At 49.1% G+C, this 25,552-nt stretch overlaps 1 protein-coding gene across 2 annotated transcripts; it reads right to left on the bottom strand.

Annotated features, from left to right (window-relative positions):
- Positions 1-2,778: 2,778 nt before the first annotated feature.
- Positions 2,779-11,625, bottom strand: ppic (peptidylprolyl isomerase C). 2 transcript variants are annotated; one of them, XM_060066109.1, is made up of 6 exons: positions 11,251-11,625; positions 10,904-11,017; positions 10,342-10,435; positions 7,047-7,114; positions 6,157-6,273; positions 2,779-5,222 (listed from the first exon to the last, which is right to left on the bottom strand). In XM_060066109.1, exons 1-6 carry the CDS (start codon positions 11,332-11,334, stop codon positions 5,109-5,111), a joined length of 591 nt encoding a protein of 196 aa, XP_059922092.1. In that variant the 5' UTR covers positions 11,335-11,625; the 3' UTR covers positions 2,779-5,108. The 2 variants fall into 2 exon arrangements, with proteins under 2 accessions (XP_059922092.1, XP_059922091.1); XM_060066108.1 differs by having other exon boundaries at positions 2,779-5,181; positions 11,251-11,623.
- Between the last annotated feature and the right edge of the window lie 13,927 nt (positions 11,626-25,552).

Genomic DNA, 25,552 nt, shown 5'->3' on the forward strand with positions numbered 1-25,552 from the left:
TCCACTCCCTCTCCTCTCCTCTCTTCACCTCCTCCTCTTTGTTTGGTGGAGACTGAAGTCTTGTTAAGACTGCCTGGCTCTCATGACCTACCGGTACCAGGTAGTGATGACCTCATACTACCGGTACCAGGTAGTGATGACCTCATACTACCGGTACCAGGTAGTGATGACCTCATACTACCGGTACCAGGTAGTGATGACCTCATACTACCGGTACCAGGTAGTGATGACCTCATACTACCGGTACCAGGTAGTGATGACCTCATACTACCGGTACCAGGTAGTGATGACTCTACTACCGGTACCAGGTAGTGATGACCTATACTACTGGTACCAGGTAGTGATGACCTGGTACTGGCCTACCTTGCTTGTTGACCCTTCACCTAAGAACATGTAATGCACTAGAGACAAAACTCAAGTACTGGCCCTCAGACTTAACCTTCCCAAACCTGGAGGAGTGTAGCCTAACCCTAACCCTGACCCCTAACCCTGACCTTAACCCTGACCCTGACCCTAACCCTGACCTTAACCCTGACCCTAACCCTGACCCTAACCCTGATCCTTACCCTAACCCTGACCCTGACCCTAACCCTGACCCTAACCCTGACCTTAACCCTGACCCTGACCTTAACCCTGACCCTGACCCTAACCCTGACCCTAACCCTGACCCTAACCCCTGACCCTAACCCTAACCCTGACCCTAACCCTGACCCTAACCCTGACCCTGACCCTAACCCTGACCCTGACCCTGACCCTAACCCTCCCAATATACAGGAGGTGTAACTGATTACAAATCACTAAATAAATAATTGTATCAATGTTTTCAAATTCCCATTCTTTAACTTTATCATAAAACAGTTCTGGAGAGACGGAACAGAAGCTGGGAGTACTAGTACTTAGTGCTAGCACAAGTTACATTTGTTTAGTAGTAACTAAAAACTTGTACTACACTACTATAACCATACAATAGTACTGGTAACCATAGTAACTAGAGGTATTCAGCTGACCTTTACATCCTCTCTCTTTCTCCCTCCCTCATTATTTTTCTTTCCCCCCTCTCTCTCGCTCTCTCTCTCCCTCCCTCTCTCTCTCTCTCTTTCTCCCTCCCTCATTATTTTTCTCCCCCCTCTCTGCGTTTCTTGTGTCTAACATGAATCTGTGTGTGTTTGTGTGTTCACAATAAGGGTGTGTGGGTGTCCAACCTTTACACCATCACCCGCCCCACCCACCTCCATCACCAGCCCACCCCATGTCCCCACCTACCTCCATCACCACCCCACCTACCTCCATCACCACCCCCACCTACCTCCATCACTACCCCACCCACCTCCATCACTACCCCACCTACCTCCATCACCACCCCACCTACCTCCATCACCACCCCCACTACCTCCATCACCCACCACACCTACCTCCATCACCACCCCCACCCTACCTCCATCACTACCCCACCCACCTCATCACCACCCACCCTACCTCCATCACCACCCCACCTACCTCCATCACCACCCCCACCTACCTCCATCACCACCCCACCTACTCCATCACCACCCCACCCACCTCCATCACTACCCACACCTACCTCCATCACCACCCCACCTACCTCCATCACCACCCCCAACCTACCTCATCACCAACCCCACCTACCTCCATCACCACCCCACCTACCTCCATCACCACCCCCACCTACCTCCATCACCACCCCACCTACCTCCATCAACCACCCCACCTACCTCCATCACCACCCCCACCTACCTCCATCACCACCCCCACCTACCTCCATCACCACCCCCACCTACCTCCATCACCACCCCCACCTACCTCCATCACCACCCCCACCTACCTCCATCACCACCCCCACCTACCTCCATCCACCCTTACCCACTACCCACCTACCTCCATCACCACCCCCCACCTACCTCCATCACCACCCCCACCTACCTCCATCACCAGCCCCACCTACCTCCATCACCACCCCCACCTACCTCCATCACCACCCCCACCTACCTCCATCACCACCCCACCTACCTCCATCACCACCCCCACCTACCTCCATCACCACCCTTACCCCACTACCCCACCTACCTCCATCACCACCCCCACCTACCTCCATCACCACCCCCACCTACCTCCATCACCACCCCACCTACCTCCATCACCAGCCCCACCTACCTCCATCACCACCCCCACCTACCTCCATCACCACCCCCACCTACCTCCATCACCGCCCCACCTACTCCATCACCCACCCCCACCTACCTCCATCACCACCCCCACCTACCTCCATCACCACCCTTACCCCACCTACCTCCATCACCACCCCCACCTACCTCCATCACCGCCCCACCCACCTCCATCACCACCCCACCTACCTCCATCACCACCCCCACCTACCTCCATCACCACCCCCACCTACCTCCATCACCACCCACTACCTCCATCACCACCCTTACCCCACTACCCCACCTACCTCCATCACTACCCCACCTACCTCCGTCACTACCCACCCTACCTCCATCACTACCCACCTACCTCCATCACCACCCCACCTACCTCCATCACCACCCCCCAACCAAATACCCCACCTACCTCCATCACCACCCCACCCCATCGGAACTACCTCCATCACCACCCCCACCCCAATACCCCACCTACCTCCATCACTACCCCACCCACCTCCATCACAACTACCTCAATCACCACCATCACCTACCTCCATCAGCACCCCCACCTACCTCCATCACCACCCCACCACCAATAAGAGTTCAACACAGATAATTATTTAGGAAAATTCTTTATTGTAGAAAACTACTGGTTGGACACATTCTGCTACAGTTTTGGTAGATGTTTGCTGAAGAGGTCATCTAACCGACTTAATATAGATATGATATCAATACCTTTTCCACAGAGAATAAGGTCATTTTCTATATGTTTTATGAAAGATGATCATACATTATAACAGTGGTATAAATCCTGAAGTACTACTCTAACCGTAAGAAGCTGCAAACAAGGAGCATGTTTAGCTCAGATGAGAACCGAAACATTTAGCATTACATCACACTCACTTTGTTCAGGTAACACGATACAGCGTTGACCGCGTTGGTTAAACCCAGATTCAAACATGAAAGAAGTTCGTTATGATATTGAACACACTGCTTCATGCTAACAAGACATTGTCAGGCTAACACACTGCTTCATGCTAACAAGACATTGTCAGGCTAACACACTGCTACATGCTAACACGACATTGTCAGGCTAACACACTGCTACATGCTAACAAGATATTGTCAGGCTAACACACTGCTTCATGCTAACACAACATTGTCAGGCTAACACTCTGTTACATGCTAACAAGCTATTGTCAGGCTAACACTCTGTTACATGCTAACAAGATATTGTCGCGCTAACTCAGTGTTACATACTACCAACATATTGTTAGCCTAACTAATTGCTTCATGCTACCAACATATTGTTAGGCTAAGTGATTGCTGCATGCCTACAAGATTTTAAGTTTGCATGCATGGATAAAGGTAGGAGAGAGAGAGAGAGAGAGAGAGAGAGAGAGAGGAGAGAGAGAGAGAGAGAGAGAGAGAGAGAGAGAGACGAGAGAGAGGAGAGAGAGAGAGAGAGAGAGAGAGAGAGAGAGAGAGAGAGAGAGAGAGAGAGAGAATTCAGAAAGTGGAAAACTTTACAAAACAAGAATAATTTGGCAATAAAATAATGTATTTTTGCAATGGAGGATTACGATTTAATGAATGCAGGCTTGCCAACACCCTAGTGCTAGCAGGGCTAATCACAAGCAGGCCACTGAACTGTTTACGGCTGACTTAACAGACCTGTTCTTGTTTGAATGATAGATTTGTCAGCACCTTGGACATTGAACAGGATTGTTCATTGTGATTTCTCCAAACCTTAAGTTACCCATGTTTACCACATTGGTCATTCGGTTATTTGGGTTCATGGTTAACTTTAAAGATACAGATCAATGGTATTGGTAATAAATCGGGGCGAGGGCAGTGGCCGTTAAGGCTGGGAGCTCTAGCGCCCCCTGTGGTCAAAGGATGACCAAGCCTTTGGGGACCAGCTTACTTCAGGGTTCAATGTTGACAACTCTCACCTGTTCACGCTCGGAGAAGCGTTTTAACGTTATTGGCCCGGTCTCCTTCCATATCAAATCATAATAATATAGAAAACAAGTATAACATGTTTTTGGTATAACTGAACTGATACATGCCAGTCGTTGTGTAGGGAATAGGGTTAGGTTTAGGGTTAGGAGAGGCTAGGGTTAGGGTTAGGAGATGAGGCTGATGAACGATGCAGACAAACCACCAGACACAGAAACACAAAGCCTGTTTGCTTCGTCGCTCATACTGTCTTCATTGGCGTACAATGTAAAATGAAACGTGTGTGCGCTTGTGTGGGTGTTTGTGTGCGTGTGTGTGTGGGTGTTTGTGTGCGTGCGTGTGTGTTTGTGTGGGTGTGTGTGGGTGTTTGTGTGCGTGGGTGTGTGGGTGTTTGTGTGCGTGTGTGTGGGTGTTTGTGTGCGTGCGTGTGTGGGTGTTTGTGTGGGTGTGTGTGGGTGTTTGTGTGCGTGCGTGTGTGGGTGTTTGTTTGCGTGTGTGGGGTGTTTGTGTGTGTGCGTGTCTATGTGTGTGTGGGTGGGTGTTTGTGTGTGTGTGTGTGGGTGTTTGTGTGCGTGTGTGTGGGTGTTTGTGTGCGTGTGTGGGTGTTTGTGTGGGTGTGTGTGGGTGTTTGTGTGCGTGCGTGTGTGGGTGTTTGTGTGGGTGTGTGTGGGTGTTTGTGTGCGTGCGTGTGTGGGTGTTTGTTTGCGTGTGTGGGGTGTTTGTGTGTGTGCGTGTCTATGTGTGTGTGGGTGGGTGTTTGTGTGTGCGTGTGTGGGTGTTTGTGTGTGTGTGTGTGGGTGTTTGTGTGCGTGTGTGTGGGTGTTTGTGTGCGTGTGTGGGTGTTTGTGTGTGTGTGTGTGGGTGTTTGTGTGTGTGTGTGTGGGTGTTTGTGTGCGTGTGTGTGGGTGTTTGTGTGCGTGTGGGCAGGCTACCAGCCCTCCACCTCCAGGCTGAAGGCCTCCTTCACTGGGATCCTGCCGCTGTTCACCACCACGCACTCGGTGTGAGGCAGGCTCCGCTCGTCAGTGTCCTGCAGCTCCACGGTGTGGACCACGGCCTGGGGACAGAGCCAGGGCTTAGAGGCTTAGAGACCACGGCCTGGGGACAGACCCAGGGCTTAGAGGCTTAGAGACCAGGGCCTGGGGACAGAGCCAGGGCTTAGAGGCTTAGAGACCAGGGCCTGGGGACAGAGCTTAGAGGCTTAGAGGCCAGGGGCTTAGAGGCCACAGGGTTATAGGGCCCTATCTTGGCCCTATCTTGGGCCAAGATAGGGCCAAGTGTCGGCGAAAAGCAGAGGCGTGTTGGGGCGCATGCTAAACGCCCAGCGGATAGTGCAGTTGGTGTTGCTATTTTGACGTGCCCAGGCAGGTCGGAACTGTAACATAAGCTTACACACGCGTAGGATACAGCACAAACATACAAACAATTAGCCTAATTGAAATATTACGATGTCAAAGATTGTTCATACATGTGAAACTGCTTAGAAATAGCATGTGGAAACATTTTTTCCATAGGGGCTGCATGAATGAACACTGTAGTAGGCTATGCCATGTGTTAAAATAATAATAATAACACTAATAAACTCGAGCAAAGTATATCCCAGCCTTCCAAAACAAAATCTCGTTTTAGGGTAAATGATAAAGTTGGTTAAATTATTTGTGAAAGAACAGCTGATACGGCAGTAAAAGTTGTACTTTTAAATCAATCCATCTGCAAACACTGTACAGCAAACATATATTTTCTTGACACAGAAATCACGTACAAGCCCATAACTTTTAGGATTGATGAGTATTTGATCATGAGAAAACACAGTTTTACAGGGTCTGGTCTGGTCTGGTCTGGTCTGGTCTGGTCTGGTCTGGTCTGGTCTGGTCTGGTCTGGTCCGGGTGAGCATTGCTAACTTGTGTGTGTGTGTGTGTGCCTGTTTGGTGTGTGTGTGCCTGTGTTTGTGTGGGTGTGTCTGTGTGTGCCTGTGTTTGTGTGGGTGTGTCTGTGTGTATGTGTGTGTGCGTGCCACACGTGCGTGTGTACCATGCCCTCCAGGACCTTCCCAAACACCACGTGTTTCCCGTCCAGCCAGGGCGCTCGGGTCGCCAGGATGAAGAACTGGGAGCCGCCGGAGTCCGGACCAGCGTTAGCCATGCTCACCTGGTCCACACACACACGCACACGCACACGCACACGCACACGCACACAGACACACACACGCACACAGACACACACACACACACACACACACACACACACACGCGTTAGCCATGCTCACCTGGTCCACACACACACACGCACACAGACACACACACACACACGCGTTAGCCATGCTCACCTGGTCCACACACACACACACACACACACACACACACACACACACACACACACACGCGCGTTAGCCATGCTCACCTGGTCCGCACACACACACACACACACACACACACACACACGCGTTAGCCATGCTCACCTGGTCCACACACACACACGCACACACACACACACACACACACACACACACACACGCGTTAGCCATGCTCACCTGGTCCACACACACACACGCACACAGACACACACACGTCACACACACACACGCGTTAGCCATGCTCACCTGGTCCGCACCCACACACACACACACACACGAACGCACACAGTGACTGTCTGTCTCTGTGTGTGTGTGTGTGGGTGTGTGTGGGGGTGTGTGTGTGGTGTGTGGTGTGTGGTGTGTGGTGTGTGTGTGTGTGTGTGTGTGTGTGTGTGTGTGTGGTGGTGGTGGTGGTGGTGGTGGTGTGTGTGTGTGTGTGTGTGTGTGTGTGTGTGTGTGTGTGTGTGTGTGTGTGTGTGTGTGTGTGTGTGTGTGTGTGTGTGTGTGTGTGTGTGTGTGTGTGTGTGTGTGTGTGTGTGTGTGTGTGTGTGTGTGTGGGTGTTCTCACCCAGCCAGCTCCCAGATGTTTCAGTCTGAAGTTCTCATCGGGGAACGTCGTTCCGTAGATACTGCGTCCTGCGAATAGTGATGTCATCAACACCATCATCATCCCCATCACTAACATCATCATCATCCTCATCATCATCACTTACACCACCATCGTCTTCTTCATCATCATCATCACTAACACAACCATCATCATCACTAACCTCACCATCATCATCATCATCATCACTAACACCACTATCATCATCATCATCATCATCATCCTCCTCCTCCATCTCCTCGTCATCACTAACACCACCACCATCATCATCATCACTAACACCACCACCACCGTCATCATCATCATCATCATCACTAACACCACCACCATCATCATCATCATCACTAACACCACCACCATCATCATCATCATCACTAACACCACCACCACCGTCATCATCATCATAACTAACACCACCACCACCATCATCATCACTAACACCACCACCATCATCATCATCATCACTAACACCACCACCATCATCATCATCATCATAACTAACACCACCACCACCACCATCATCATCATCATCACTAACACCACCACCACCGTCATCATCATCATCACTAACACCACCACCACCGTCATCATCATCATCACTAACACCACCACCATCATCATCATCATAACTAACACCACCACCACCATCATCATCATCATCACTAACACCACCACCACCGTCATCATCATCATAACTAACACCACCACCACCATCATCATCATCATCACTAACACCACCACCATCATCATCATCATCACTAACACCACCACCATCGTCATCATCATCATAACTAACACCACCACCACCGTCATCATCATAACTAACACCACCACCACCGTCATCATCATCACTAACACCACCACCACCGTCATCATCATCATCACTAACACCACCACCACCGTCATCATCATCATAACTAACACCACCACCACCATCATCATCATCATAACTAACACCACCATCATCATCATCATCATCATCATCATTATGAGATCCACAGGTGCGGCGGGTGAAGGGAACTTTACAGGTGGAGGTGACTGAGGAGGGGTACAGGTGGAGGTGATGGAGGAGGGGTACAGGTTGAGGAGGGGGTACAGGTGGAGGTGACTGAGGAGGGGTACAGGTGGAGGAGGTACAGGTGGAGGTGATGGAGGAGGGGTACAGGTGGAGGAGGGGGTACAGGTGGAGGTGATGGAGGAGGGGTACAGGTGGAGGAGGGGGTACAGGTGGAGGTGACTGAGGAGGGGTACAGGTGGAGGAGGGGGTACAGGTGGAGGTGATGGAGGAGGGGTACAGGTGGAGGAGGTACAGGTGGAGGTGATGGAGGAGGGGTACAGGTGGAGGTGATGGAGGAGGGAGACTGGTGGAGGTGATGGAGGAGGGGGTACAGGTGGAGGTACAGATGGAGGTGGTGGAGGAGGTACAGGTGGAGGTGATGGAGGAGGGGGTACTGGTGGAGGTGCAGATAGAGGTGGTGGAGGTACAGGTGGAGGTGGTGGAGGAGATACAGGTGGAGGTGGTGGAGGAGGTACAGGTGGAGGAGGTACAGGTGGAGGTGATGGAGGAGGGGGTACTGGTGGAGGTGATACAGGTGGAGGTGGTGGAGGTGGTGGTGGAGGTGGTGGTGGAGGAGGTACAGGTGGAGGTGATGGAGGAGGTACAGGTGGAGGTGGTGGAGGAGGTACAGGTGGAGGTGGTGGAGGAGGTACAGGTGGAGGTGATACAGGTGGAGGTGGTGGTCGAGGAGGTACAGGTGGAGGTGGTGGAGGAGGTACAGGTGGAGGTGATGGAGGAGGTACAGGTGGAGGTGTTGGAGGAGGTACAGGTGGAGGTGGTGGAGGAGGTACAGGTGGAGGTGGTGGAGGAGGTACAGGTGGAGGTGACGGAGGAGGGGGTACTGGTGGAGGTGATACAGGTGGAGGTGGTGGTCGAGGAGGTACAGGTGGAGGTGGTGGAGGAGGTACAGGTGGAGGTGGTGGAGGAGGTACAGGTGGAGGTGGTGGAGGTGGTGGAGGAGGTACAGGTGGAGGAGGTACAGGTGGAGGTGATGGAGGAGGGGGTACTGGTGGAGGTGATACAGGTGGAGGTGGTGGAGGAGGTACAGGTGGTGGTGGTGGAGGAGGTACAGGTGGAGGTGGTGGAGGAGGTACAGGTGGAGGAGGTGGAGGAGGTACAGGTGGAGGTGGTGGAGGAGGTACAGGTGGAGGTGGTGGTGGAGGTACAGGTGTAGGTGGTGGAGGAGGTACAGGTGGAGGTGGTGGAGGAGGTACAGGTGGAGGTGATGGAGGAGGGGGTACTGGTGGAGGTGCAGATAGAGGTGGTGGAGGTACAGGTGGAGGTGGTGGAGGAGATACAGGTGGAGGTGGTGGAGGAGGTACAGGTGGAGGAGGTACAGGTGGAGGTGATGGAGGAGGGGGTACTGGTGGAGGTGATACAGGTGGAGGTGGTGGAGGTGGTGGTGGAGGTGGTGGTGGAGGAGGTACAGGTGGAGGTGATGGAGGAGGTACAGGTGGAGGTGGTGGAGGAGGTACAGGTGGAGGTGGTGGAGGAGGTACAGGTGGAGGTGATACAGGTGGAGGTGGTGGTCGAGGAGGTACAGGTGGAGGTGGTGGAGGAGGTACAGGTGGAGGTGATGGAGGAGGTACAGGTGGAGGTGTTGGAGGAGGTACAGGTGGAGGTGGTGGAGGAGGTACAGGTGGAGGTGGTGGAGGAGGTACAGGTGGAGGTGACGGAGGAGGGGGTACTGGTGGAGGTGATACAGGTGGAGGTGGTGGTCGAGGAGGTACAGGTGGAGGTGGTGGAGGAGGTACAGGTGGAGGTGGTGGAGGAGGTACAGGTGGAGGTGGTGGAGGTGGTGGAGGAGGTACAGGTGGAGGAGGTACAGGTGGAGGTGATGGAGGAGGGGGTACTGGTGGAGGTGATACAGGTGGAGGTGGTGGAGGAGGTACAGGTGGTGGTGGTGGAGGAGGTACAGGTGGAGGTGGTGGAGGAGGTACAGGTGGAGGAGGTGGAGGAGGTACAGGTGGAGGTGGTGGAGGAGGTACAGGTGGAGGTGGTGGTGGAGGTACAGGTGTAGGTGGTGGAGGAGGTACAGGTGGAGGTGGTGGAGGAGGTACAGGTGGAGGTGGTGGAGGAGGTACAGGTGGAGGTGGTGGTGGAGGAGGTACAGGTGGTGGTGGTGGAGGAGGTACAGGTGGTGGTGGTGGAGGAGGTACAGGTGGAGGTGGTGGAGGAGGTACAGGTGGAGGAGGTTACCTCCACTCCCGTCGCCGGCGGTGAAGTCTCCTCCCTGGATCATGAAGTCCTTGATGACCCGGTGGAACTTACTGCCCCTGTAGCCAAACCCTCTCTGGACACAGCAGGAATGACATCACAGGGAATGACATCAGAGGGAATGACATCACAGGTTATGACATCACAGGGAATGACTTCACAGGGAATGACATCACAGGTTATGACATCACAGGGAATGACATCACTGGTTATGACATCACAGGTAATAACATCACAGGGAATAACATCACAGGTTATGACATCAAAGGTTATGACATCACAGGGAATGACATAACAGGTTATGACTTCACAGGTTACGACATCACAGGGAATGACATCACAGGGAATGACCTCACAGGTTATGACATCAGAGGTAATGACATCACAGGGAATGACATCACAGGTTATGACAACACAGGTTATGACATTGCAGGGAATGACATCACAGGGAATGACATCAAAGGGAATGACATCAAACAGCTAATGACATCACACAGACAAATAATGACATATTTTTACAAAGTGTGTGTGTGTGTGGTCTTACCTCTCCGGTTGCTAGGGCAACAAAGTTGTTGACGGTGAGTGGGACGACTTCGCCGAACAGACCAATGACAATCCTCCCCACCTCGTGACCCGCTACTGTGACGTCAAAAAACACCTACACACACGCACGCACACACAAACACACACACGCGCGCACACACGTTAGCATAGCCTGATTGCGTTAGCGCGTTGTGATGCTAGCTCCTCCTCCCTCCGTTCCTTCTTCCAGGCAGAATCTCCCGGTAGATCAACATGCACGCGCTGCACTTTACAAAAGCCTTCGTGCGTTTGCGCGCTACTGAATCCGTGCCCGCCCCATCTAGGACGTCATAAGGTGTAGAAACGGACCTTCTCGGTGACCCTCGGTCCCGTGTGGCTCTGAGCGGTGGTCCACAGTACCAGCGCCGCACACACCACCGCTCCGACCTCCATCACAGCATCTCACATCGGGAAGCGTCTTACGAATCCTACTATGGCCACGCCAAGACCCGCCCTACTCTTTCTGTCATTGGCCGGGTTGCATGCAGCTCAACTGGACGCTTTAAAACTCTACCCTCGCTGTGAGCGTCACAAAAGAGCTCTAACCCTAAACCCTAACCTCTAACCCTAACCCTAGCAGCTAATATCAAGCAAGTAAAAGATAGGGCTGACGTGTGTGACGGACCAATCAGAAATAGAGGCGGGCGGAGTCTTGGATAGGTCCATGGCGCGGCCATAGTAATTTCTCCACCGGTATGACTGGAGGTCCGGACCAGCACAGGCCCCGCCCCCTGTTTACTGTAGAAGATGCGCATTAAGAAATGTGTCAACGTCAACATCGTTTGACACAATAATGATAGTATTTATAAAGCCTTAATAATAGCAATAATACTTTATTTATTTACAGTTAGGTAGTTAGTAAGAACAAGTCCTTGGTCTTTTTCTAATCACATACTTCTGCATGCATGATAGAAGAACACTGAGGATAGTCTTATAAATACTAACATAAAAACACGTACTAATTCCTCAATAACCACTTCATTATAAATGTCAATGTGAGTTGTGTTGGTTTTGTTAATACAAATGTTATTATCTGGTGGAGAGCAGATTCTGGGATATGTTTAGGCGCTCATGAGTCCTAGCCCCTAAATTTAACCCTTGTTATATATTTATTTATTTATATATATTATTATGCATTATTATGTATTAATATGCATTATTATCATATATACATTATCATGTTTTATTATGTATTATATATAATTATATATAATTGCATTATTCTATATTATTTTTAGTGTTGTCAGTTAAATGTGTTATGAACGGCGTTAACGCAAACCAATTTTAACATCGTTAATTTTTTTATCGCGCGATTAACGCAATTCTGTTTTGTTTTTTTCTTTGGCTCAAAACAAAGAAGCAGTAGCCTGACTGCTATGTTCAAGGCAGTTTGTTTGTATGTTCATCGTTTAATTGCACTATAGGCTTTTTTTTTTGTATCATCCTGCTTTGATCAGTATATGCCAATGTTGTTATCAATAAAAACACATTTGCACCAGGCAAGCCGATGCACTTCTCCATGTTGATAAGAGCATTAAAATTAGAACAATTAATGGGACAAAGAAATAAAGGGATATTTAGCATAGAAAAAACATTTGCGATTAATCGCGATTGCTCGCGATTAATCGTAAGTTAACTATGACATTAGTGCGATTAATCACGATTAAATATTTTAATCGCTTGACAGCACTATATTATTATGGATCATTTACATTTAGGGCATTTAGCAGTCGATTTTGTCCAAAGCGATTTACAATAAGTACATTTGTCATAAGAAAGTTAAACAATGTATCGCTGTGGTACAGTAAGGATGTTCTTAGAACCAAGTGCAAAGCACTATCAATCGCTAGCCTAACCCATTCCTGTATACAGCAAAGTATAGGATAATATGCTACATAACTAAGTATTTTAACAAAATACAACATACAATAAGCCCTTGCATTCGGTGCCAAGACGTACAACATACTACAAACAGGGGAGGGACGGGGTCGCTATGCAGAGTCGAGGTGAACTCTGAACAGGTGAGTTTTGAGTCTTTTGCGGAAGCTGGAGAGCGACTCTGCGGTGCTGACATCGGCAGGGAGCTCGTTCCACCACTGCGGTGCCAAAACAGAGAAGAGTTGTGAATCTGATGATCACCTTTTGCTTGCTCTTAGCGCTGGCGGTACCAGACTGAGGTAGCTGAGTGGACCGCTCTAGCTGGGGTGTGTGGTTTGACCAACGCTTGAAGGTAGACAGGGGCAGTTCCAGTGACCTACTCAGAGGTGGGTAGGTTGAACACAATGCGTGCTGCAGCGTGGTGGATGTGCCTCAAAGGTTTAACCAAGCAAGCAGGGAGTCCAGCCAGAAGCGAGTTGCAGTTGTCAAGGCCTTGAGGGACACCAGTGTCAAGAGTGCAGGGTTTGGACAAGGTGCCATTCCATGTGAGCTGATAGGTGCGATTTGTCAGGTAGGATGTGAACCAGGATAGCGCAGAGTCAGCAATGCCGAGTTCGGCGAGAGGTGGTGAGGAGGATCAGGTGGTTGACAGTGTTGAACGCTGCGGACAAGGAGAATGAGAACCGATGAGAGGGACGAGGCTCTGGCAACATGGAGTGACTCAGTCACCACGAGGAGAGCTGTCTCAGTGGAAACCTGACTGATGAGGGTCAAGCTGATTGTTGTGTGAGAGATAGGAGCACAGTTTGCTAGAGATGGCAAGTTCCAGGGTTTTAGAAAGGTCTGTAGTTCTGGATGTTGGTGGTGTCAATGGTCGGTTTCTTGAGGAGCAGCTTTATTCTGGCAGTCTTGAAGGACACTGGAATAAGCCCTGAAGTGAGGGAGGAGTTGATTAGGGCGCTAGGAAATTGCAGGATGTCGCTCGATGCGGCCTGCAGGAGTAAGGAGGGGATGGGGTCAGGGAGCAGGTGATGGCGTGCTGAGGCGTAACTATTCTATTGACATCTTCAGAGGAGAGAGGGATAAAGTGGGTAAAAACAGAGGTGGGGATGGGGTGAGGGAGGATTGTGGCAAGGGTAAAAGAGGAGCTGATTTCCTTCACAGAGTAAAGTAGGGAACAAAGTCATTAGCAGTGAGGGACTAAGGAAGGGGAGGTGAGGAGGGAAGAGAACATGGAAAACAGTTTCCTGGGGTTGGAAGTGGAGGAGTTGATTTTGGTCCGATAGAAGGCGGATTTGGCTGTTGACACAGGGGAGATAAAGTCTGAGAGGAGGAGAAGGTAGTGAAATCGATTATTAGGACAGTCTGATCTCTTCCATTTCCTCTCAGCTGCCTGCAACTCTGCTCTATAAGCCCGCAAAGAGTTGGACAGCCAAGAAGAGAGGGGTGAGGATCACGCCGATCTGGAGTGGAAGGGGCAGAGGGAGTCCAAGGAGGAGGAGAGGGAGGATAGCATGGTGAGGGGGCTTCCTCTGTGGAGGGTGGAGAGAGTCATTCTAGAGATGGTAGTGAGGACAGGACGTAGAGGGTAAGAGAGATCTCAGGTTAAGGCTAGGGTTAGGGTTAGGGTTAGGGTTACGGCGGGCGGTGACATTGTGAGGAGTAGAGAGGAGGGAGGGGGAGGACTTCAAGGGGAGAGAAAAAGCAACCAAGTGGTGGTCAGACCCAGGGAGCGGGGGGACGGAGAGAGCCGAGGCGACGCCGGACCTCCTGAGCATCAGGTCAGGCTGGTTCCCGGCCCTGTGCCTGGGAGGAGAAGGGGAGACTGTTGAGTCAAGGATGGCGAAAAAGTTGGTTAATTCAGGTGAGTGCAACTTCTCTGGCAGCATGTTGACATTTCTACACTCACCAGCAGCGGATAATCAAAAAGCCTTCTTAAAGACAAATGTAGATGTTACGTAATGTATCATTATATCTCATCTCTCATCTCATCTTCAATTGCTTATCCGTGGACGATTGCGGGGGCAGCTGCTCCAGCTAGGCCCCCAGATTTCCCTTTCCCGGGCCTCGTTGCCCAGAGTGGAGAGAGAATCTCTACCTTAGACCTGGGTCTTCCCGAGGCCTCCTGCCCTCCAAACCATTCTTACCAGATGCCCGAACCACCTCGACCGACTCCTTTCTAAGCGGAGGAGCAGCGGCACTGCCCAGAGTTCCTCACGGCTGGCTGAGCTTCGTAGCATATCACTAAGGGAGACGCCAGCCACTCTCCTGAGAAAACCAATTTCGGCAACAACCTGAGGTACTTGAACTCCTTCACCGGGGGTAAGGAATCATTCCCTACCTGGAGTAGGTAATTCATGGACAGGCTGCTTCATATATGGCTGAGAGCCGAACCAGTGAGTGCTGAAGTTCACAGGCCGACGATGCCATCAGGACCACTTCATCTGCAAAAAGCAGTGAAGAGATCCTCAGACCACCGAACAGCAGACGCCACCCCACCACAGCTCCGCCTTGATATCCTGTCCATGAATATCACAGGATTAGAAAAGAACAGGATTGTTGACAAAGCGCAGCCCTGGCGGAGGCCAACACCCTCCGGGAACGAAACGGACTTACTGCCGAGAACACGGACACAGCTCTCGCTTTGGGAGAACAGAGATTGGAGTGACCCTCTCACCTATACTCCCGCAGCACCTCCAAAAGTATCTCCCGGGGGACATTTCTCCAGATCTTCTCCTGATCCACAAAACACATGAAGACCAGATGAGCATACTCCCAGGACCCCTAGAGGATCCCTGCAAGAGTGAAGAGCTGGTCCGAGGTTCGACGTCCAGGGCCGAAACCGCATTGTTCCTCTTCAAGCTGAGATTTGACTTTCAGCTGAACCCTCCTTTCAAGCACCTTGGAGTAGTCTGTAAGTCAAGTTACCCTTTATCGTCCCTTTTTGGGGGAAATTCTTTCTCTGCTTTTCACACATCCGGGAGCCAGTGATCACACACACACTTTTACATACACACACAAAGGAGAGACCCTGTCAGAGGTCCACTCACCTGGGATACATCGGCACACCCGGAGCAATGGCAGCCTCAGTGCAGCGCCTGGGGAGCAGGTTGGCGTTTCAGGTGCCTTGCTCAAGGGCACCTCATCCTTGGATGAGGACATAGGATAATGTTGCACAACATACTCCCCCCGTTCCCATTTTTGCCTACCAGTCGGGATTCTAACTGGCCAGTCTGCGGTTACCGTTCCAACTCCTTAACCAGTAGGCCACGGATGCCCGACCCGACCAAGGCGTGTCAACCAAGACAGCCCCTTCACACCCAGAGCTTTCAGCATTTCTAGCCGGATCCCATCAATCCCTGGGGCTCTGCCACTCTGTAGTGGTTTGACTACCTCAGGGATTTCAACCTGGAAAATTTACGAAGAACACTATCAGCCTCAAGCTCTGCCTCAACCAGGAGGGCGTGTTAGTCGGATTCAGGAGTTCCTCAAAGTGCTCCTTCCGCTGTCAACTACCTCCTCAGTTGAGGTCAACTAATTCCCATCCCTACTGTACACAGCTTGGATGGTTCCCGGTTTCCCCCTCCTGAGGTGCCAGATGGTTTTCCAGAAGCATCTTGGTGCCAACCGAAAGTCTTCCTCAATGGCTTCTCCGAACTTCTCCCACATCCGCTGGTACCCTGCAAATGCCTCAGGAGTCCACTGGGATAAGATATCCTGGAAGGGCTCCTTCTTCAGTCGGACGGCTTCCCTGACCACCGGTGTCCACCGCGGTGTCTGAGGGATACCGCCCCTTGAGGCACCCAAGATCTTGAGGCCACAGCTCAGCACAGCAGCCTCAGCCCACTCTGGCTCATTGTCCTCAACCTCAACAGGGATGCCAGAAAACCTCGGCCGGAGGTGTGAGGTGAAGATCCCTAGGATGTGGGCTTCCTCCAGATGTTCCCAGTTAAACCGCACTACAGATTCCAGAATCTTCCCCCATTCCATGATCAAACACACCACCAGAAGGTGGTCGGTTGGCAGTTCCGCCCCTCCCTTGACTCGGGTGTCCAAAACATGCGGCCTCCGATTGGATGATACGATCACGAAATCGATCATCGATCTTTGTCCTAGGGTGCTCTGGTACCAGGTACACTTATGAGCATCCTTACGTCCGAACATGGTGTTTGTTGTAGACATTCCATGACTACTACAGAAGTGTAACAACAGTCGACCGCTCTGGTTTAGATCAGGGAGGCCGTTCCTCCCCACCACGCCTCTCCAGGTGTCTCCATCGTTGCCCAAGTGGGCGTTGAAGACTCCCAGCAGAAATACGGAGTCCCCTTCTGGAGCTCCATACAGGACTCCAATCAGGGTCTCCAAGAGGCTGAGTACTCTGAACTGCCGTTCAGTGCATATACACTAACAACAGTCAGAGTACCTTTAGACGTAGAGAGGTCCACCGGGTTGAACTCCAACACAGAGGCGCTCAGCCGGGGAGTATCCCCACACCCGCCCGGCGCCTCACGCCCCTGGCACCTCCGGAGAAGAACAGAGTCCAACCCCTATCCAGGAGGACGGTTCCAAAGCTGAGACTGTGCGTAGAGGTAAGCCCCACCAGATCTAATTGGTAGCGCTCCACCTCCCTCACAAGCTCCGGTTCCTTTCCCCACAGGGAGGTGACGTTCCACGTCCCCAGAGCCAGCTTCTGCCGCCCGGGTCTGGTCCGTGCAGACCCCTGACCTTCCCTGCAGCCCATGTGGCAGCAGGCCGCCCCTGGCAGGTCTTCCTGCAGGTGTTGGGCCCACAGGACGAAGAGAGGGGGGGCTGCCACACTGCTTCTTTGGGCTGTTGATGAGGGACATTTGAAAACAATTAAGGTGGTCGAGGACAATCAATGAGGCAAGATGTGACATTATTATCTATTAATATATGAATGTGTATTAATATAGTGTTATAGATTATTATATTATAATATATTATTATCTATTATTATATATTATCATATATAATCTGATATGATTATGTATTATTATCTATCATTATATATAATCTGATATGATTATGTATTATTAGATATTATTATATATAATCTGATATGATTATGTATTATTGTGTTCCAGGATAGCCTTCTCGTCCACAGGCCTCTCAGAGGTCTAGGGTTTAGGTTCAAAACAGTGTGAGGTTCAAACCACAGGGGAAAGTATCTGATCTCTGAGGAATGTCTTGACGGACAAACACGCCAACAACTCGCTGATCGATATCCCGCATAATATTTACCATAAGAGACGCGTAATGAAGTGAAAACACACTTTATTGCGCGCAGAATTTCTTCACATGCCGTTTAGCGTCCAGATGGCCGCGGAAAAGAAGCAGTCAGTCCCCACTGAATACAGACACACACACACACACACACACACACACACACACACACACACACACACACACACACACACACACACACACAGGTTATAATGGTGACCTTACCACCCACCACACACACACACACACACAGACACACACACACACACACACACACACACACACACACACACACACACACACACACACACACACACACACACACACACACACACACACACACACACACACACACACACACACACACACACACACACACACACACACACACACACACACACACACACACACACACACCAGTGGGGGCTTGTTCGGCTCGCGGTTATTGGGCTCCTGTCAGAGCGCGTCGTCCATTCGTCTTCCGCTGAATTAATTAAGCAGAAATGTAAACGTTTTAATTGTATGTCAAACAGGAGCGGAACAAGTGGTTGTATGTAAATGAAAGTGACACCGTTTTAAGCGCGGGCGTTCTCACATCAAGGTTAGAGGATATGAGGCACGCGGACCTTTAATGAATGAAGAACCTAAACGTTTTAATTGAATTAATGTCAGGGCAGCCAATCAGCGGCCAGCAGCTGAGCTAATGACAGAGCATTGCAGGCGGCCTGTGAATTATCACTTCATTATGTATTATTATAACTGTAAATTATACCTGTGCTAGATATTATAACTGTGAAGTGTAACTGTATATTATAACTGTATTATATAGAACTGTACATAATCACTGTATTATATATTATAACTGTAAATGATAACTCAATTATAACTGTATTTTGTTTTATAACTGTACATAATAACTGTAAATTATAACAATAAATTATAACTCAATTACAACTATATTATGGATTATAACTGTAAATGATAACTGTAAATTATCACTGTATTATATATTAGACCTGTAAATTATAACTATAATATATATAATAACTAGGATCTAACTGTTACGTTTAACTATATATATTATAACTTCATATATTGTAACTGTCAACATTATATATATATATATATATATATATATATTATACCGATCAATTCTAACTATGTATTATGTATTATAACTGTATATTATAACTAAATATTCTACATTTATATTCTAAATGTATAAAATAATGGTATTCTATAACTATATATTTTATATGTTCTAACTTTGTATTGTAACTATTATATTTTAGCTAGAACTATGTGTTGTAAATATGTATTGCATTATAACTGCATGTTATAAGAGATATTATAACTACATATAATGTATTATAACTGTAACACTTATATTATATGCGTTTTTTCGATATAACCTGATCATTAGGAAACTCTTAATTTATGCAGATGAGCTTGAGACGCACAGCGCGTGCTTCGGGCTGCTGTACGGAGGAGGCTGATTGGTAGTTGGCTGATTGGTAGGAGGTCTGCTCAGACTTGGACTGCGACTTTGGTAAATGGACTCTTGTTAATATTGTTCTTTTTTCCGCCAGCCGTCTAAATAATTAGCTTTTGTTGTAGAAAATGATGAATTTGGGCAGTTAATTTATTGATTTCCCGCGCCTCCGATGTGCTTTGCTTTAGAAAGCCATTAATCAATTCACCGAATTCTCCTCCCGCCGCTTTACGCGGTAATGACGCGCTGTTCTCGCGCTGGTCTAATGGAGCGAAGGGGGGGGGGGGGGGGGGGGGGGGACGCACTGGACCGTGAATAATCACCTCTTGTCTCATGCATAACAATTATGGACTGATAATAATAACAATATTCATAATAAGAATAATACTAATAGGCCTACATACAAGCATATTGTTGTGTTAACAGTGCATTAAATGCAATAACATTTCAAATACAGCAAATACTGCACTTATAATTAAATGTGTTAATAATGCTACTATTAATAACATTGAAAATGATAATGGCAACAATAATGATAAATAATTATGTTAATGAATTAAGGACCAATTCATGCATGCCTCTTCTACCGTTAACTGAGCGGGAATTTTGGTTCTGAGCGCAACGCTAATGAGCGGGGGAATAATCCCACGGCTCGCGCTTCGTGTTGTTCTTCACATTCCTGCCTTCCTTCAACATGACGTCACGTCACTTTCAGACGATTATGTTGCTGTTTTTGTTCCTTATCAATCCAGCGTCCCGCGGATGACGAATGACGCCAGTCATAATAACACACACATCCGCGCGCACACACACACACACACACACACACACACACACACACACACACACACACACACACATACCCACCTATACAAACAGACATATTGGCGCACACACACATAATCACACACACATAAGCACACACACACACACACACACACACATACACACACACACACACACACACACACACACACACACACACACACACACACACACACACACACACACACACACACACACACACACACACAAACAGACTGTATGAGTGAAGAGTGCATAATAATTAGACTTTAGACTTTATTGTCCCCAAGGGGAAATTATTTTTCATGTCACAAGTCCATGGACTGCACGCCGACATTTAATAACCGATGGACAACAATCACAACAGCAATAACATGCAGACAGGATACGTAGACAGAGTGGGACCGGCGGGGGTTTATCTTGGCCTTGGGTCGAGGGCTGCTACGGCGGCCGGCTCCAGGCTCCAGGCTCCAGGCTCCAGGCTCCAGGCTCTGCCATAGCGAGCCCTCCTGCCCAACACAGACCTGTACCTGCGTCCAGAGGGCATGACGGTGAAGTGGCCCTGGAGTGGGTGTTGTCCTGTGCTATTGTACGTGCGTAGCGTGAGATGGCTTTGAAATTGAACCTTGACAGTGTGGGTGTGGGATCACCAATTCATTTGGCAGCTATGTTTGTGACACGTTTGAGTTTGACCCGGTGTGTCTACTGACTGGACAGAGTATTCTAGACAGTATGTGTATTCTAGACAGTATGTATGCATAGATATATACTGTCTAGAATACACAGCCTTTAGTCTGTGTATTCTGCAGACAGTATGTGTGGATCTAGACATTGTTTTCTAGACAGTACGTATGTATCTAGGCTGTGTATTCTAGACAGTATAGGTAACTATACTCTAGACAGTATTTGTACATTGTATTCTAGACAGTATGTGTGTATCTAGATTCTAGACAGTGTGTACATAGAAAGTATGCGTGTAGACATTGTATTAGACAGCTTGTGTATATAGAAGGTGTATTATAGACAGTATGTGTATCTAGAATGTGTATTCTGGACAGTATGTGTGCATCTAGAATTTTTGTTCTATACAGTATTTGTGTATCTAGAATGTGTATTCTGGACAGTATGTGTGTATCTAGAATGTGTATTCTAGACAGTATGTGTGTGTTTAGAATGTGTATTCTAGACAGCATGTGTGTATTTAGAATGTGTATTCTAGACAGTATGTATGTATCTAGAATGTGTATTCTAGACAGTATACATCTAGAATGTGTAATCTAGACAGTATGTGTGTATCTAGAATGTGTATTCTAGACAGTATGTGTGTATCTAGAATGTGTATTCTAGAAAGTATGTGTGTATCTAGAATGTGTATTCTAGACTGTATTGCGTATCCCGACCCGTCTCTCTGTGTTATTGATCGAGTCGGGTTCCTCTAGACTAGAACAGAAACCTTTAAAAGGCCTTTCAATTTGTTCAGGAATTCAAGGTCTTCGTTTCATAAGGCGCTACCATTTAGCTCTGAGAACACAAAACATCTGGCGCACTTTTAACTCAATAACGCACGTTCAAAATATTTTGCCAAAAACATTTATGGCCAAGATAGATGCGGTGTGAAACTCACCCGGTCCCGCGGGAACGCGCTGTCATTCCAACCCACGTGCTCCTCAGCTGTGAGAGGGGGGTGTTAAGTGGGTTGGTTGGGGAGTGCGTGTGTGTTTTTGTGTGTATTCGTGTGTGTGTGTGTGTGTGTGTGTGTGTGTGTGTGTGTGTGTGTGTGTGTGTGTGTGTGTGTGTGTGTGTGTGTGTGTGTGTGTGTGTGTGTGTGTGTGTGTGTGTGTGTGTGTGTGTGTGTGTGTGTGTGTGTGTGTGTGTGGGAGGAGGAGGAGGAGGAGGAGGGAGGATGATGTTGTAGTTGAGGTGCGGGACTGGAGGCGTGCGGACCGTGCAGGACCGACTATGGTGTAGAGACCTCCGGACTCCGAGCAGCTCGGCGCACCGCTAACCCGGTAGGTTGACCGGCATGTCTCCGCTCCTCTCCGACTCTGTCCTCCGGAATCTTTGTAAGGTTAGGGTTAGGATGTTCATGTTCCGCTCCTCGCTCCGTCTCGTTCGGATGGCGGCGCGTGGAGCGGACTGATTGACTTCATATTAACAAAGTTAGTACCCCCCCCCCCCCCCCCCCCCCCCCCCCCCCCCCCCCGCCAACCCCAAACACACACACACGCGCCGCGCGCACGCACAAGCATACACACACACACACACGCACACACAGGCTGGCGGGTCGTTCTTGCAGTTTTTGGTGTGTTCGACGTCCTTGCTGAACTTGTTTGAAGCTGCAGGATTGAGACTCGTTATGACTTCTTCTTAACTCGGGTGAACTAGTTAACTCGGATGAACTAGTTAACTCTGGTGAACTAGTTAACTTATGGTTTCATCTTCCAGCCGCCCGTCAGCGATGCTGAAGCCGGGAGAGCCGAGCGCCTTCCTGAAGGTAGACCCCGTCCTACTGCACCACTGGCAACAGCTCTTCCCCCCAAACCCCCAGACCCCCTCTGGCCAGACCCCTTCAGGCCAGTCCACCCCGGGCCAGACTCCCCCGGGCCGGACCCCCCCGGCCAGACCAGCCCGGGCCAGACTCCCCCGGGCCAGCGCGTATCTGTCCCGGAGAGAGTTTGAGAGCGAACCCGGCTCAACCACCACCTCATCTCCTCCACAAACTGTTCCTCCACCACCTCCTCCAAGGCTCCCACTCCGTCCTCCACCTCCTGCCCCTCCGGCTCCTCGGTGGCCTCCTCCCTGGCGGACTATCCAGCTGCCGGTCCCCCAACATATCGCCCTGTTCGGGCCCCGGGTCCGGGGACCTCAGCGGCGGGGCTCCACCCAGACCCCCGGGGGCTCCACCCGGAGCCCCGGGACCTCCACTCGGACGGCCCGCCGAGCTGCGCCGTGGTCTCGTCCAGCGGGAGGAGCTCCGGCGGCCCCTGCCCGCCGTCGTGCGGGGGAGGCTGACCTCGGAGCAGCTCGACTACTACCTGTACGGCCAGCAGCGGATGGAGATCATCCCGCTGAACCCGCACAGCGGCGACCTCAACCACCGTAAGAGAACCGCGCTACCACTTTCACTACGATGACATCTACTATAATATAGTTTGCTACACAGCACACACTACGTAGTACTTCATTACAATTTACTCTCACTACGCAGTTGATTGGATGTATTTATTATGGATATAAGAGATATGGATATTTATTATGGATATTGAAATAGGCTATTCGATTTTCACAATACAATTCTCCAAACCAAATAGTGATGAATACAGAGGTGTTAACTTATGGTGAAGTTATTCTTTGCGCTTGGGGAGATATTTCTAACACAGCTGCTGGTCTGCGTTTCTTACAGGTGATGATTCATTATAGAATGTATTTAACATCCTAATAATGCATATTTCGTGTTTAAGTATAATCCATTCAAAGGCCTTCTATTATTATTATTGGTTTAATAATCTAACGTCTGAAAGATGTCAACAAGCCACCCTCTCGTATATGAAATACAGATAATACATCTATTTTTATATCTGATATTATTATTGTTATAATAATTGTAATAATGTAAACATAACATATTAATTTTGTAGGCCTATATCATTATTATTTATATTGTACGCTATATATATATACACTAAATATATTTAGATATTTTATTGTTTTAATTAAAGTTATAATATCAATAAAAATAATGATAATAACAATAATTATTATTATTGTCTTTATTATATTCTATATTCTATTCTATTGATTTCAACTCGGATCCTTGCGCGTCCAGTCACGCATCTGCACTCGCTCGTGCGTAAAACCTCAGGAGAGTGTGGGGTTAGACTCTAACCCCATATATACTCTCTAACCCCATATATACTCCTCTAACCGTTAGAGAGTATATATGGGATTAGAGAGTAGGCCTATATATGGGGTTAGAGAGTTTAGAGAATGGGGTTAGAGAGTAGCTATATAGAGAGTATATATGGCACTAGAGAGTATATATGGGGTTAGAGAGATATGGGGCTAAAGATAATATTATATTAGAATATCTATTAACTTCCTCAGGCTGGATTTATTGATTTTGTTTCACTAAAGTTGGCCCGTGTGTTACTTTTGCATCGCTTGAAACGAATACTATAATAATATGAACAATATGTTATATAATATGAGTTCTAAAATAATACTATATTATAATATAATATAATTATATAACACACGCATCTGCTTGTCTGTCATTTTGAGATCATCTTCTCCTCCGACCGAAAAGTGTGAGAAACGTCAAAAGTCGTCGTAATCGCAATAAGACGTGACAGCGGCGGCTGAGGGGTCCTAATCGTGTGTACGGATGATTAAAGCGGGAGGGGGGGGGGGGTATATTTACGGTGATAAACCGGCCCATCAGCAGTAATCTCCGTCGATAGCCGCCAGCAGCCGGATGAGCGATGGGGCGACACGCCGCAATTAATTGCTGTATAGTTTTGTGGAAGAGAGAGCAGTAGGAGGGGTAGAGCGGGGGTGAAGTGTAGAGCGGGGGGGAGTGGGGGGTGAAGTGTAGAGTGTGTGTGTGTGGGGGGGGGGATCGATCCAGCGGCCACCGGCCCTCTATTTATCATCCAAACACCGCCGTATGGAGCTCTCCGGAGTCTATGTCTGGGGGTGTGTGTGTGTGCGTGGTGTGTGTGTGTGTGTGTGTGTGTGTGTGTGTGTGTGTGTGTGTGTGTGTGTGTGTGTGTGTGTGTGTGTGTGTGTGTGTGTGTGTGTGTGTGTGCGTGTTTGCGTGTGTGTGTGTGTGTGTGTGTGTGTGTGTGTGTGTGTGTGTGTGTGTGTGTGTGTGTGTGTGTGCGTGTTTGCGTGTGTGTGTGTGTGTGTGTGTGTGTGTGTGTGTGTGGTGTGTGTGTGTGTGTGTGTGTGTGTGTGTGTGTGTGTGTGTGTGTGTGCGTGTTTGTGTGTGTGTGCGTAGGTGGTTGTGTGTGTGTTTGTTCGTGTGAGTGTGTGTGTTTGCGTGTCTGTCTGTGAATGTATCTGTGTGTGTAAGAATGGGGGGGGGCATAGATAAAGCGGTCTTCTCCCTTCCTTTCACATCCCCTACACACATACATACACACACACACACACACACACACACACACACACACACACACACACACACACACA

The sequence above is a fragment of the Gadus macrocephalus genome, chromosome 11 (genome assembly GCF_031168955.1).
Source record: "Gadus macrocephalus chromosome 11, ASM3116895v1".
NCBI classification, from domain to species: Eukaryota; Metazoa; Chordata; class Actinopteri; order Gadiformes; family Gadidae; genus Gadus; species Gadus macrocephalus.

Excerpts from the sequence above, each read along its gene's own strand:
- ppic (XM_060066108.1), bottom strand. The coding sequence starts at position 11,334 with ATGGAGGTCGGAGCGGTGGTGTGTGCGGCGCTGGTACTGTGGACCACC. Across the intron at positions 10,436-10,903 it reads TTGCCCTAGCAACCGGAGAG|AGAGGGTTTGGCTACAGGGG; the intron begins GTAAGACCACAC and ends TGCTGTGTCCAG. Across the intron at positions 7,115-10,341 it reads CGCCGGCGACGGGAGTGGAG|GACGCAGTATCTACGGAACG; the intron begins GTAACCTCCTCC and ends CACTATTCGCAG.